This window comes from Lactuca serriola, chromosome 1, assembly GCF_051521515.1.
Source record: "Lactuca serriola cultivar US96UC23 chromosome 1, Lser_US96UC23_V15, whole genome shotgun sequence".
NCBI classification, from domain to species: Eukaryota; Viridiplantae; Streptophyta; class Magnoliopsida; order Asterales; family Asteraceae; genus Lactuca; species Lactuca serriola.
This window is the reverse complement of record NC_136408.1, coordinates 208,605,481-208,621,607: the sequence shown is the minus strand read 5'-3', so window position 1 is coordinate 208,621,607 and position 16,127 is coordinate 208,605,481. Positions and strand designations below refer to the sequence as shown.

At 34.6% G+C, this 16,127-nt stretch overlaps 1 protein-coding gene across 1 annotated transcript; it reads left to right on the top strand.

The window, feature by feature from the left end:
- Window positions 1-12,144: 12,144 nt before the first annotated feature.
- Window positions 12,145-13,692, top strand: LOC145103524 (phospholipase A1-II 1-like). The gene is made up of 2 exons (XM_079040893.1): window positions 12,145-12,812; window positions 12,901-13,692. The coding sequence occupies exons 1-2, from the start codon at window positions 12,234-12,236 to the stop codon at window positions 13,519-13,521; spliced, it is 1,200 nt and encodes a 399-aa protein (XP_078897019.1). The 5' UTR covers window positions 12,145-12,233; the 3' UTR covers window positions 13,522-13,692.
- The last annotated feature ends 2,435 nt before the right edge of the window (window positions 13,693-16,127 follow it).

The following is a 16,127-nucleotide window of genomic DNA, read 5'->3' as shown; positions in this document are numbered from 1 at the left end:
TATACTAGGATAAAGATCTAACAGATCACTACAGCATAGAAACATACGGTAAACCAGGATATCAATCTAAAGGGCCGGCCTTGGTGCCATCGACCCGTAAGTACAGTGAGGAAAACTCACCTCACAGTTTGAACAATAGCTGATGAGCTCCCGACTCCGAATCCTAGCTGTAACCGACACTATTCATTCAAAAGAAGAATTCCCAAACACCATTCAAAATACCCAAAATAGCCCTTGGTCAGACTTGATCAAATTCAAAGTTAAACTAGCTAAATTCAACTGAGTCAACACAGCCGAGTCAACTCTACCGAGTCAACACAGAACGCGTAAGCGTGGCGTACTCTAAAGGTACATTGGGCATACTCACGCCTTGACCGCAGTTGGGATGGTGGAACTCTTACGCGATGTGTACACCAGGTATGCAGGGTGTACACTCATACCTCTTAAATCTCCATTAAGAGCTTAATGGATTAAGCTCTCATGCCCATCTTTTAGATCCATGGCGAAAATACTGCTAGGAGTCATAAATTTTCCTACTTTATGACTTTGCATGTCCACGAAGTACTTAACCAAACAACTTTATGTATTAAGACATTCTAAGGATGCATGGAGTGAAACTAACCCCCAATACTACATTTTTTGACATAAGATGTAACATCCCGAAATGAGGTATAATTATCATTCTTGAATCTTTCCTTAATATGTCAAAATTAGTTCCCCAAAGAGAAAAGTTGGCTTAAGAAGTACATGGGGCGTACACATGAGTACGTGCAGTCTACTCATGTACCATGCCGGATCACGGAGGACATCTAGTACGTTGAGCGTACCCAGGGTTACATTAGACATACTAGGCTCAGATACAAAACCCTAATATTTGATGTGTCACTATATAAAGAACATTATAGTATCATTTCTAGCCACCCTTATCAACCTCCAACCCTCGCTTAAACCCTAATCTCTTGTGTGTGGCTTGTGTGTGTGATTTTGCAAGTATTGAGTGATTCTTGGCTCTTGTAGTTGAAGAAGAAGGTTATAGAAGAAGAAGGTCTCGTCAAGTTCAAAGATCCAGAAACTTCCAACCTTTGTACATCATTTTTAGGTTTAAAGCTTATACCTTGGCTAGTATTCTTCAAGATCTCTTTACTATAAGATTTATGATCTTAAGTCGCCATGTTTGGACCTTTTTGAGTTTAAGACTCTCCAGAGAGTTTAAGCTGTCATTTCATGTATCTTAATGCATCTAGGTTGATAAAAACGTTTGCTTGATCTTTCCTTTGACCTAATGCATGAGTAAAGTACTTTGGAATGGATGAAATGATATTTTAGCCTCTCCTAGCCATGCAAAGGCTTAAAGCCCATGACTTTATGGATTAAGAGGTATTACATTAGTCTGATCTAAGGATGGAATGGTTGTCTTAACGGATTAAGACCGCAAAAGTAAGGAAATTGAAGTTTCTGGAGTACAATGTGCGTTCTCCCACTTACGCGCAACGTAGTCTGGTAATACCCTGTCACATGCTTAGCCATATTGTCCGCCCAGCATACTCGCTAGGTGTTGTCTTTCTATTGACTTTGCTGACTTTGAATTTTGGTCAAAGTTTAGGGTTTTGGACCTAGGGAGGGGCAAAATGGTCCTTTTTTACCTTAGTAGGTTTAATCGTGGACTTTGAACTCATAAGTGGTTTGGACCTTAATTTTAGTTAAGGTTAATTGTTCTGTTAACTAGGCGGAGTCTAGATCTGGCACCTCGGGTGCTAGGTTTTCGTGTCATCAGTATCATGTGAGTCTCTTCACATATTGTTACCTGTATGGTAGGTTATCTGTAATACCATGACCACCTGGGTGTAGCTGTTATGTTATGTTTTGTGATGATATGATATGATAATTGTTTGTGACTGGGGCTGCTGATAGACAACCAGGGGTTATGGATAACCTTACAAGTGTGTTGTTAGCTCACCAGGAATGCAGATAGTCACAAGGTTGCAGGTAAACCATTGCTTTTTTACTTAAGCTATGTTATTTGTTGTATCTTGGGGAACTCACTAAGCTTTGTGCATATAGTTGTTGATATGTATGTGGCACGTACTTTGCAGGACCGAAAGAAGGAGAAGGTCTGATTGTACATACGTATTGGGAATTTACTACAGGGATATGATCTTTTATGTACTCTAATAACTATGATAATTGTCGTTTTAAGATGACTTGTAATTGGTCTTGTTGTGAAACTATGTTTTGTGAAGTTTAAAAATGAAAATTTTGGTCTAAAACTTGAGGTGTCACAAATTTGTATTAGAGCCCTGGTTTGAGGGATTTGGATGAACCTTTGGGTGATTCCAAACTCAAACTAAGGGTTTGAACATTTTTAATAATTTAACAAGAAATGAAGAATTTTTACAGAGGGAAAAACCCAGAGAAGCATTGTGTACAATCGACGAGCGCTTGAGGGGTAGTTTCCCAAAATACCTCATTTTTTATTTTAGTATTGCAGAGCAGACGTGTTGTTTTATGAGAAAATAGGATTGCATGTTAGCTAGGGGTAGGCTAAGAAATCTTGCTGAAATAGTATAAATGTTTCCTGATTAATGATGCCTTAGCCTAGGAATTCATTCCTTATGGTATTGAATCAGCCTTATTTATTTGTTTGGTGTATACTTTATAGTTGTACATAGTTGAGATTTTATAGCATTAGAATGCATGATTTAGCCTTTCTTCCTGTTCCTTGTTTGGTTATAGATTTGAGGTAGGATTATTTATTTGAATGTCTATCTAGTCTCATACTATGTACAATTCGCATACGCGAGGCAAATGGCGAGAACAGTGGAGATCTCATGAGGTAGAGTAGTGTTGGTAGTGGTCTAGAACTAGTATCTAGACATATGTTTCAGGTTCTCAGGAACCAGTAGGGCGAGTTCATAGCTTATATGAGGAGGTAGAGTTCTTGGTGTTGGATTAGTGTTCCATAACGATAATTGGTATGTACTTGACCCGAGAGTATCATGGTCAATTTGGGTTGCATATCACCAGGACAATTTGATAGGATGGACTTTTGAGAAGAGGTTATTTATGATTTATTAATATATTATAAGTTCTTATATATTAATATGAAATCATATTATTTAATTAGTATTGATCAAGAATTAATTTGGAATTAATTTAGTGATCAAAAGAGACTAATTAAATGTAAGGGGATTGATTTGGTAAATCAATCATTCTTATGGTGTGGGCTTATGGTTATCTAGGATGGGCTAAACCAACATGGTAATCCATGGAGGTTTTAACCCATGGATCCTAAGTAAGATGAAAAGTCATTCACATTAGGGTCTACATGGATGTAACCCTAATCCTAGCCACACTATATAAAAAGACCTTAGGTTACTAAAATCGGCACCTAGTGATCTTTGGAAGACTATGACCGATTTTTAGTGTGCATATACTCTCCTAAAAGTCATCCTTTGTCCAAGGTGTGTTGTGATTCCATTTGAGGTGCAACACTTGGGGCACTAAGTTCATAAAGGCCAAAACTACAAGCTACATCAAAGAGGTAACTCTAACTCAATTCTATGTGATTTATATCAATTGTATGTTAGTTGTAGGAATAAAGCTTTGGAAACAATATTGCATGTATAATTAGAAAAAACATAGATATAAAGCTTTTAGGGTATGTGCACCATAGGATGTTGTAGTATACCAAAACCCTTCAGTGGTATCAGAGCCTAGGGTTGTTTTCAATTATAGCTGATGCTCACTTGTTTTCAATGCTAGAAAAAATCGAATTTCTGCATTCTAAGGTAGTCTTTTCTTAGATTGTTTTAAAAACACTATTTTATATTTGGAATATAAACTCAGCTTTCATGTTTATAAATATTATTCTTAAGCGACACTAGACAGTTGTTTTTAATTAATTTTGGTATACATTTTGGTAATAATGATTGGACAAACCATTTTTTCTTTAAAAAATAGTCAGATGTTTTCTTTTATTTTAATCTTAAAAATATTAAAACTAACAAGAATATATAAGCATAGAAATGATGAGCCAATGCGAAAAAGTTGTTTCAAAAGAAATTTTATATCAAATGTTGAGATTTTTGGAAATAAAAAAGTTGATGATTTCTTTTAGGGTAAAAATTGAAGGGTTTTTCAGAAAGAAAAAAATTGTTGTAGGTTTTTCTGACTTTTTTTTTCCTAAAACCGATAGGTTATAGGTAAACTTGCTAAAAAAAGAACAAATATGGAGAAAAAATGCAACTTTTTTTTAAGAAAATTATGTAATTTTATGTTTTTTTTTTAACAACAAGAATTTTATAGAAAACAAGCTAGCAAGAAGCTAGAATTACATGAGTTTGATACATTCTCGTGAAGGGCTAAGACACCAATTTTCCCGGTTCAAGAAATAACCTTTTCTAGATCGGTATTTAATCCATTCGAAGGCCAACATCTTCACCTTGCTACCCAACATACGACAACTCTTAACCTTGCCATTAAATATTTTATCACATCTGTAAGTCCAAATAATCCAAGCAAAAGCAGAAAGCACAACCGAAACAACCTTGCTTACGCACCTAGGGGTACCAGAACTGGACACACAACCAAAGAGGTCATGAAGAGAGTTGCTATCCACTAGAACCTGATTCCACCAACTGTTAATGGCTAGCGGCTAAACAATTCTAAAAGAGATGGGACTCTATCTCTAATAAAATGTTGCAAAGGGGACATAAATGCGAGCCGATAACACCCCAATTTTCTCCAGATTACTACGAGTAGGCAATCTTTGAAGAATAGATCTCCATAAGTAATTTTCTGTTTAACCCGAAATGTAAAAAAATAAGAAAAATAAAAGAAATGAAGTAGTAAATTGAAAATAGGATACTATAATGTTCAAACGGGTTGTTATTAACAAAAAATATTATTCACAATGAAAATTTTAATAGAATAGTTAAATGCGGTTAAATGTCGAAATATAATTTATAATAGGATGTCATGTTAACGTTATTCACAATGAAAATTTTAATAAAATGGTTGAATGTCATAAAATCCAATTCAATTAATTAAATTCAATTATAATACAATGCCATGTTAACCTTCAATGTATATACTTTCAATGTGTATCAAGTGTAAGTAACATTTATATACATATAAACGGGGGACCATTTCCACCAAAAAAGACCCATGTTCACTATTCAAAAAGATGGTTAGCTTATATATATATATATATATATATATATATATATATATATATATATATATATATATATATATATATATATATATATATATATATATATATATATATATATTAAAGCTCAACATCTTTATGAATAGTGAACATGGGACTTTTTTGGCGGAAATGGTCCCCAGTTTATGTATGTGTGCTCAAATTGTCTTTAGGGTCATTTTATGTCAATATCCGTATAGTTTGTGGACACGCGTGTTGATCATTGTTTGGATTTATCCCTTCTAGATCCTTCCACCGCCTCCTTATCCAATATCCCTTTTCATCATTGTCTACTGATTTCGTCAAATGTGCGATGTTTCTCATCTAAAGTAGACAAGATTTATCACCGAAGAAGCCACCCGACTTTCTTCTCCAGGTGCTTATAAGAAGATTCAGGTTTGAGAGTCTTCAAGCTATTCTTGGAAGTATAAAAAGCCTTAGACCCAGTTCTACTCAAACATTCCTTCTCCTATCATTGGTTGTGGTGTTAGTGGGGTAAACAAAGAGGCACCATAGTAGCGATGGGCACCGATGGAGGGGGTCTGCCAGTTCCCCCCGTTTCTCTTATCAAGTTCATCTCAATCGACTTTTCCTTCCCCTTTCTCTGTAATCGATTTGGTTTCGTATTCTAAAATTGTCAACACCGCCATCGCTCACGCTTCAACTTTCATCTTTACCCAGCTAATCACTAGACGTAAGTCCCTAATCGCCATCGGCGAGACCACATGTCCTTATTCCGATTCTCCAGTCACTGCCTCCACTGCAGGTAAACTTCTTCTACATATTTTCATTGTTTCACCTTTGAACAAGTTCTTACATTTTTAATTTTAACAGAGGAGGATGGTTGTGGTTCCTACAGTGAGAAAAGGTAAGTTTTCTTGTGAAGCTGTTTTTTCCTTATCTGATTTTTATTCTTTCTTTCCTGGATTTTGACTGATTTACAACCACACTTGGATTTTTTTAATGGCAAGATTACCATTTTCTTACTACAGACAACGTGTTCGACAAAATGTCACATTGAAGATTTTTTTATTGATTGCCTTCAATTATCTGGTTTGTACTTGTCTATTTTGTGGTTCTTTTTTGGCGTGGTGTTTCACAAGATGTTGGCAAGGTTAATACAACGTAGTTGCTATTTCATTTTGTACTTATGTAATGTTTTTCTGGTCTTAGTTGTTTGATTTTTTGATTTACAAACTCAAGGATCCTATAATCAAAGGATTGAAAGTGGTGAAAAATAATGATAGTTGGTATTTATTTTGGTAAAAATTTGGATTAAAAATTGAATTTTTGAATAGTAAAACGGATAGTTTCTTGAAATTTGACTTGAATTCAAATAAAAATAATAATATTTTTTCCATATTTGGAGTTTGAAATTTGACATGTAGTACCAACCATGGAACGATCTAATGATGAAGAGGAAGATGCTAATTTTGGTGGTGATTCTGAAGGTTTGTGTTCTCACTACTTTTTTCTCTATTAAAATAGTTGTCAATATATGGAATTGATTTTGAATATAGTGTCTGTTTGGTTGCAATATTTGATGTGTTACCATGTTGTTGACTAAGAGTTTCCACAGATTGATGAACTGATACTTAGAATTTTGTCTATATCTATCTGCTACTGAATTAAGATTCTACGGTATGATCTGGATAATGGATGTTGATTTACAAATTTAATTTTATCTGTTAATAGGGATTTTGTTCTGCTACATGTTTATGTTGTTTCCCATTAAGGATTTCACCCATGAGTGCATTTGGTGCTGAATTACTTTAACCATTGAGCCAGGTACCAAATGTAAGTCATTGAATGCAATTTGTAGACTGAGTAATGCTATAGAGTAAAAAAAATGCAACTCTTTACTTCTGGTAATTTAATTGACCAACTTCTATATTTCTTCGATCAAAATTTTAATTTTTCTTCTTTTCAATGAATCTGTTTGACTCATGCCATTTTTTTCTTTGATTTTCAGATGGTTTGAATTGCCACCAAATTTGGTTCATAACTGAAAAGGCTTGAGTTTATAATGTTGAAGCATATTTTCACGTAATGTAACAATTCCCTGTTTTGGGAGTGGAACTCGGCGGTTACAACCCGATCCTTCATCTAGGTATGGTTTCCATTTTGGGTTTATTGTAATTTTAATTATACATATTGAAACTCACATCAGTGATGGTTTTCAGCCAGTTCCAATACCGACTGGTTTTAAACGAGCTCTATCTATCCATTCCATTACCGGTGCCGCTACTTACATGGCCCCTCCATCGCCTCTCATAGATTACGTTCCCGTGCTCTTCTCCCCCCCCCCCCCCCCCTCTCTCTTACAGTAACAGCTTCAGATAAGGGCGATCGAGATAAACCCAAAGTCTAAAACTCGATATTAACGGCTTCAGATAAGGGCAGTGGCGATTATATTAATGCAAATTTCTCTCCAATTTGATTTCATTAGACGGGGCTGAACAACTTCAAGGTGAGTGTTCCTATACTTTAAACGATTGAATGCTAATGCCCTCAAATTTCAATTCAATTTCAGATTGTCCGCCATGGGTGCAGCTATTGAAAAAATTGCAAAAATGGTCCCTGTGGTTGGCAAAATTCTGTGGTTCTGGTCCAAAATGAAATGTTGGTGCACCCCTAGTCCAATTTTAGATATCTTGTGTGGTTTTGGTCCTTATGATTAACATTTTATGTGTTTTTAGTCAAGAACCAACCTGAAATGACGAATATGCCCTTCTGATACATTTTTTAATATTTTTTGTATTTAATTTAATGTTTTATTATTAATAAACATTCTAACTCTCTCTCTCTCTCTTTCTCTCTCTCTCTCTCTCTCTCTCTCTCTCTCTTTTCTCTCTCTCTCAAATTATCCCAAGATTGCCATCCCAGTTTCCGGCCATCTACACTCCCATCAAACCCTTGCCCAACACCACCCTCTAGCCTCTCCTCCCTTACTCCTTCTCCGTTGCTTTAATTTCCGGTTGTCTTGCCGGCATAGATTCTTCTGTTGTTGAAGTTGAAGTTGAGAAGGTATCCATATGTAGCTGCCATACCAGAGGTCAAACGATTGCTTCTTCTTCCACGGCTACGACTAACAAGCCTGTTATTGCTGATTAAATTAGGGCTGCGACGGAGAAACTTTGTCGGATTTGTTCTTCGTTAATGATATGAAGAAAAAACGAGGTGGTGTTGCGAGGATCGAATTGAGGAATTTAGGGTTCTCGAGCTTTGCAGAACCGGTGTTGGATACGAAGGAAGATGAAGAAGACGACGAAGAAGATAAACATGATGACGATGGTGATGAAATTAGGTTTTTTGATGAGTTGTTTGTGCGAAATGAAGTTAATGATGATGAAATTGAAGAAGGGGATCTGAAGACGAAGAAGAAGAAGAACAAATTGTCTTCTTTCCGTTACCAGTCGTGCTCTACAGACGAGACCCATGGTCTCTTAATTTCAGTTGGTCAATCGAACATGGAATACTATTGGTTTGAAAACTGAGGGGTGCGGATGGATCTTACTATGACGACAGAGATGGTGGGTGTTCGGAGATGGTCGATGGCAACAACAGTAGGCGGTAGCGGTGGCATCGGAGCTCCATAGTAGCAGCGCCAATGGGCGGTGACGGTAGCTTCGCTGCTTCACTTCCTGTTCCGACGAGCTTGATGAGGATGGAGGCGAACGGAGCTAGGTACGGCCGAGGGAAGAAGTAGCGGTGACAATGACATTTGTTGATGGAGGAAAGAGATCTGGTGGCAGGGGGCTACTCCGGTAGCCTTCTGTTGCTTCGTCCTTGTTTTTTGATCTAGCAAGTACACTTTCACTAGAACTTTCAACATATATATATATATATATATATATATATATATATATATATATATATATATAGAGAGAGAGAGAGAGAGAGAGACCTTTTCTCAATTTTATTTAATGAAAAACATTTGAATAAATATAAAAACAAAATAAAAAACAAATATAAGGGTATAATAGTCTTTTTATATTGATAGGGACCAAAAACAATAGAAAGATCCAATTTCGGACTAATGGTGCGCCAACATTTCATTTTGGAACAAAAACATATAAATTTGCCAACCACAAGGACCATTTTTGCAATTTTGTCAAAAAATTAAACCATGAATTTCATGAGGAGCTCCATTATCAGCTTCGATCATTTAACAACTTCTAACCTGATCAAAAGTAAGATCAGAGTCCGCGGTGAGTTGAGGTGGATAGGAGTGGAAAAGGAATTGAGAAAAAGAATGTTTTCAAAAATTCATTTCTTTTCTACTTATTTTTCCTCTGCATCTGCATTAGTTGACTATTGACCTTTTTTCCATTTATTGCAGACAAAGTAGATACTCGGATTGATGATTTCGCATCGGAAATTTGCTTTAGCTTTTCTCGATATTTCTTTAGGAACTCATGTATTTCTGCCGCTCAGAACTTTTCCTTCCAAATCACATTTATTCCCCTCTTCTGAGTCAGAGTTATTGCTCACCACATGTTCGATGAAATGCCTGCAAACGACATTTGACCCGAATTGATAAGGTTATACTATTGATTTTTTTTTTCAAAAGGTTATTACTAATATGACTTAAAATCAATCAATATGTAGTTAAATTCGCTTGCTTACTGTCGCCTTACCGGTTATCAATCCTTACAGTTTTTCATATTTAACTTACTGATATTTGTTTTTTGTTTGTTAGAGATGTTATGTTAAGACAACTTGTTGATTGCTCCAGATGGCGCCATCAAAGTCAATGTTTTTCTTGGTTTGTAATTTTTATTACATTACATACCATACTCTTTGTGAATTTTTGTTGCTTATGGTGTACATTGACTGGATTTGGTTTCTTGGGATGAGTTTTATCTATTTTCTGCATATTCTTACCTGTACTACTAAATTTTGATCATTAAATATTGATAATGCAGGCGTTAAACATACACCAATGGGCATTGTAGAAAAAGATGAAAGCAGATAGGTAAGTTATTATATCCATGTTTATACTTCATATTCCAAACTTTATAAGTAAAAGTTGTTAAATTAATTTTTTTAGTTTTATATATGAACTTAGAACTAAAAGTTTGTGTAGGTTTCAAAAACAAAGATTTCTTGTGCTCTATTTACATTGCACTATGAGTCTACACATGGATTCATGGAAAAATGTCTTTAGATGAGAATTTTGGTTAACCAATTAGTCTTTTTTTCTTTACTGGTTATTCATTCTATCATCACATCTGATTAGCAACAACTTGCCCGAATGATAGCGTTAGATAGATTATACATTAATATGGTAATTACATCATTTTACATATCTGAGACCCGCTTCTTTGACCAAACTACCCCTACATGTTTTTTTGGTAAAAAAATAATAATTATTTTCATAGTTTTTCTCCAAATTGCCCCTTGATACTGTTTTTTTTTTTTTTGGATAAAAAAAATAATGATTTACTGCTTTTTTGTTAAAAAAATTATTCATTTCAACACTTCTTGCCCAAACTGTCCATACATACTGTTTTTTGGTAAAAAAAATTATGGGCCGGCTTTTTTCCTGAAGGGTTTATTTGTCAGAAAAGTTAAAAGTTTAAGAAGCAGAGAGATCTTTGACTTTGCAACAATTTAGTAAATAGTGTTGATTATTTAACCCTCAAAAGAAATCTTGATTTCTTGAATCTTGAGGTAACCGTGTTTTGACTTTTTGATTAATAGTGAGGTAGTGAAATTCGGACATGATATGACATTTTTCTTGAATGGAAACCGGTCTAGATATTTCAATGTTGAGCTGGAAGAATATGTTGAGATTCCAGGTGATAGTTGAATTACTTTTAATGTTTAACCAAAGATGAAAGCTTTCGAGATTGGTCAGAAGGCACATGATGCTATCCTTAGTTTTTATATACAAATTTAAAAATGGAAAAGAAATAAATTAAAAGTAGGTTGCTATTTGTTGCATTTAGGTGCGTTTGAACATACCAAATGGTGGCATGGTTCGGCATACCGGTGATGTTGAGGCTACTATTGTAGCATGCAAGGCTGCTAAAGAAGCTGTTAAGGAAAAAAGAAAGATATATTAGAAAATTTTTAATTTATTTTATGTTTTTGATTGTATATGAAGGAATTTGATTTTGTGAAACATAAGATCTTGGATGTTGTAGATCAAGTGAGTGGAATATTTGTGGTGACTGTAGATCATGATAATGCTGAGTACATGGTGAAAATGAACAAGAAGAGAGAGCATGCTCTTGATAAAGAGGGAAATGTTCAAATTTTAGTCTCTCACACTCTTCAGCCAGTAACTTAGCAGTAACTCGGCCTAATTAATAGTTTAAAAATATCATAAAGACTTAATCAGAGTCGACACCAACAATTCATCTTCCATCCCCTTCCTTTTTTTTTCCAAATCAAACTGCATTCTATAGTTAACACTTTGCTACAAAGTTAATATTTTGTACAAAATTCATAGCCAAGCCATCACATTTTATAAACAAATTGTCCATAACAAGAAAGAAACTACCCCACAACGGTATTCAGAATATAAATGTTCTCACATCCGGCCCCGCATCCAACCCCCGCAACGCGGGGTTCCCCACCTAGTTAATATGAAAAATAATTTAAAAAAAACATTTTCATTGAATTTATTTAAAAGTCAATCCATTAATCTGAGTTGAATATAATATTAGAAAGTATTTTATTATTTCTTTCATTCTACTCTTTTTCTGTATTTTCTAAAAACATATATTCATAATTCACTACATTTCGTCTTCTTAAATTAATATAAAAGAAGTTTCTTCCATGGACAAAGAAAAACAATGATATAAATTTTATTATTGAAGGAGTCGTGTAAATATTTTATGAACACGATTCTTATCACCTTATGATATGATGAAGTATGTTCATTTTATTTGCCAACCTGAAAGAATATTTTATCATCAAATACAACATTATAAACAACTTCAGAGTTGAGACATCACAGATAAGCATACACACAAGCAACACAATTTTCAGAAAGACAGAAAAAAAAATAATGGGTAGCATATCCAATAGATGGAAGACTCTAAGTGGAGAAGACAATTGGTTAGGCCTGTTAGATCCTCTAGACATCGATCTCCGGCGATACATCATCCACTATGGGGAGATGGCTCAGGCAGCAAGAGATGCTTTTAATTCTGAGAAGGCATCAAAGCACGCTGGAAATAGCCTATACAGTCGTAGTAATCTTTTGTCAAAAGTTGAAATCGAGCAAGGAAACCCTTTCAGATACGAAGTGACAAAATATTTCTACGGAACATCGTCAGTTCCCCTCCCTTCCTTTCTTGTGCAGTCATTGTCTAGGGAGGCCTGGAGCAAGGAATCAAACTGGATAGGGTACGTGGCGGTGGCTACTGATGAAGGCAAGGCGGCGTTAGGGCGGAGAGACATCGTGATTGCATGGAGAGGCACAGTTCAAGCCATGGAATGGATTAATGATCTAAAATTTGTATCAGTTTCAGCTCCAGAAATATTTAAAGAGAATGATGATATAAAAATTCAAGATGGTTGGCATTCAATCTACACCACTGCTGATCCCCGATCTCCTTTTAACAAAACAAGTGCTCGGCATCAAGTTCGTTTCCTTTATAATCTTTTTTGCTTACAAAATACCCAAAATATATATATTGCAATATTTAGTAACGTACGTATATTATGTTTAGGTTCTTGAAGAGGTGAGTCGATTAGTTGAATTATACAAGAATGAGGAAGTAAGTTTAACAGTAGTCGGACATAGCATGGGTGGAGCACTTGCCACGCTTAATGCTGTTGATATTGTCTCAAACGGTTTCAACAAGACGATGAGTATGCCTAGCAAGACGTTTCCGGTGACTGCTTTTGTTTTTGCGAGCCCTCGTGTGGGTGACTCGGACTTTCATAAGTTCTTTTCTTCACACAAAGATATCCATGTCCTACGCGTTCAAAATGCAAAAGATGTGGTTCCACACTACCCATTGAAGATAGGGTACTTGCATGTCGGAGAAGAGTTGGCGATTGATACAACTAAGTCGCCGTATTTGAAGAGTCCTGGAGATATACAAAGATGGCATGACATGGAGAGTTATTTACATGGGGTCGCGGGTGCACAAGGTAGCAAAGGAGGGTTTAATTTAGAGGTTGGACGTGATATTGCGCTAGTAAACAAATATTCAGATGGTTTGAAGGATGAATATCACGTGCCTTCTTTTTGGTGGGTTCAGAAGCACAAGGGGATGGTTCGACATGCAGATGGGTCGTGGTTGTTGATGGATCATGAAGATGATGATATTGGTACGTCGAAATAGGAAAATAATTATAGGTCATTTGAGCTTGATGTTTGATAATTGATATCTGATATGTTCGTTTTTATTGATTGGTTGTTTCTTACACTTCAATTCGACATTTATGAACCATGTGAACTTTAAATAATGTAAAATATATAAATAATTAATATAATCTCCCGATTGATTCTTATTTGGAAGTATATTTTTTCAATTAATATTTCTTATCATTTTGTCAATGATATAACAAGAACGTTGGATATTAGCAACCACACTCTTAAAAAACAAGGTAGGCATTATGAGTGACATTTAGTTTGTAACATCGTCAAATATAGTGTCTATAGTTTTTGTTCTCTTTAGTGAAAAGATTCTTTTCTTGAAAAAAATTAACTAACTAGTAAAATAAGAAAATACGAAGAAAGAAAATGTAAATGAGTTAATAGAATCTTTACATTACATATTTATCGTAAATAGTAAATTTGGACTAAAAAATAGAAAATATTAGAGGAATGACTAAATTGGACGACTTGTTCAAACTTGAAGGAGGAAATTTTCAATTTTCACTTAAATTCTAAATTAAATGTTTGACAAATTTGGGAAAATGTCTAAAATTTAGAAGTTTACTTTTATTAGGGTTAGTTTTTAGAGGTCAAAAGCGTAAAAACGATGAAAGATCGTATTGACTTGATATTTAACGAATTAGTAGTGTCTACTGGACACTGTCTAGGACTTCATTTGTTCAAAATATGATAGGGAAGGACCTAAATGCAAATTAGGAAATTATTATGTAGTCATATGGGAGAACGGCGGTTTAAATGTGAATAAGACAGACTAGTAGCTTAATCCTTACACGCCAAACCATCTTGAGTTTGCAGAAAGCAAATCCAAACTACGACAAACAATAATTAGAGAAAAACAAGATAGTGTATATATGCTTCACGGTGTGTGGGTGCGCTGAATGGGCGATCTAGTTATACCATCTTCAATGCATTGAACTCATATGAGTTTAATGAATTGACAAATGTAAATTCCACTCGTAATTTAATTTTACCCATTAAACTTTATATTCAATTAAACTCTACAATTTAATGAATTGTCACATCATTTATCATTTTCTTTTTATTTATTGTTATTTTTAAAAAAATTAATTAGCATGAAAAAAAATTAAAAACTACAATTAAAATTAACATTAATTAAAAATTATATATATATATATATATATATATATATATATATATATATATATATATATATATATATATGTGTGTGTGTGTGTGAGGAGATTGAGAGTATAGAGTTCAATGGGGATTGAACTCCCCATTCTATTGAATGCTAGTCATTTTCTCACAATAAAGATTTTAAGTTTAATGAGATTAAACCCTCCATTAAATTCCCATTGGAGATGGCATTAACATATTTATTAGAATTCTTATTATTGTTGAGATACTATATAAATAAACATGTATATCTTATAATGTTTTAATTCCATTTTTTATAAAAACCTAACTTTGGGTTTATAATTAATATAAATAAACATGTATATCTTATAATTCCTTTTTCATAAAAGCCTAACTTTGGGTTGATAGTTAATAAAAATAAACCCCCTCCAACTTAAGTAAATGCATACATGTACATATAAAATATTTTCCCTCCTATTACTTATTCCACTTTCGTTCATATTCTCTGTTGTGACAAAGAACATGGCCGGTTTGGCATGCGGAATTAAAGTTTGCACAATTGAACATGGTGATTTGGGTGTTTAAGAGATATATTGAATGTATATGATGTTACACAAAAAGGATCTAGATCTAGACTACATAAATAACACACACTTACACACTCACTTTTACATCTCTCAAGAACACCTCTACAAGTAGTATGAACACACTATTTATAGAGGTGTTTACATGTCTCTCTCTCACTCTAACAAACAAATGGGTCTAAAGGCTAAGGCACCACATGCAAGTGGGTTTTACAAAAGTCAAACATTTACAAAGTCATGAATGAATAACTTTGCACCCCAACATTCTCCCCCTCAAAGTTAGGAATGAATGAGCCACTTCAAATCTTCCAAAATCAAGCACTACGCGGTTCGAGCCTCAAAGGTGACACATATCGAAACGAACTTCAATCTTCAATTCTTCCATGATTCTTCAATTTGGGCTCTAGGATGTGAGACCATACAAAGCGAGCAGCAATGAATGATCAAGAGTATTCCAAACTCCAAATAATCACCCAAAGTTGCGCATAAAAACACACCCCAAAAATCTTCAATAAACCAAACCCATTTCGAATACATCACTTCCGAACTTCCAATTGCATCATCTCGTGGGCTTCAAAACTTCAAGATCACTTCGGTTTTCAAATCCGCGTAATATGAAAAATTCAAGTTCGAATTTCCATATAAAACTTCTCCCCCTTTTTATAATCGAAATTTGATTATAAAACTCCAAGGAAAAAGAACGTGCTCTATTCGGAATTTTTCATGTTAAAACTCCCCCTTAACATGTGGCATAAACTTTGTGCTTCAATCCGGAAAATCCAAAAAATATTGAATTTTTAGCTTCGTTCACGGATCGCCTTTGACAAAATTTCTCAAAAATGGGTAGAAATTGTCAATTTCAAAATTC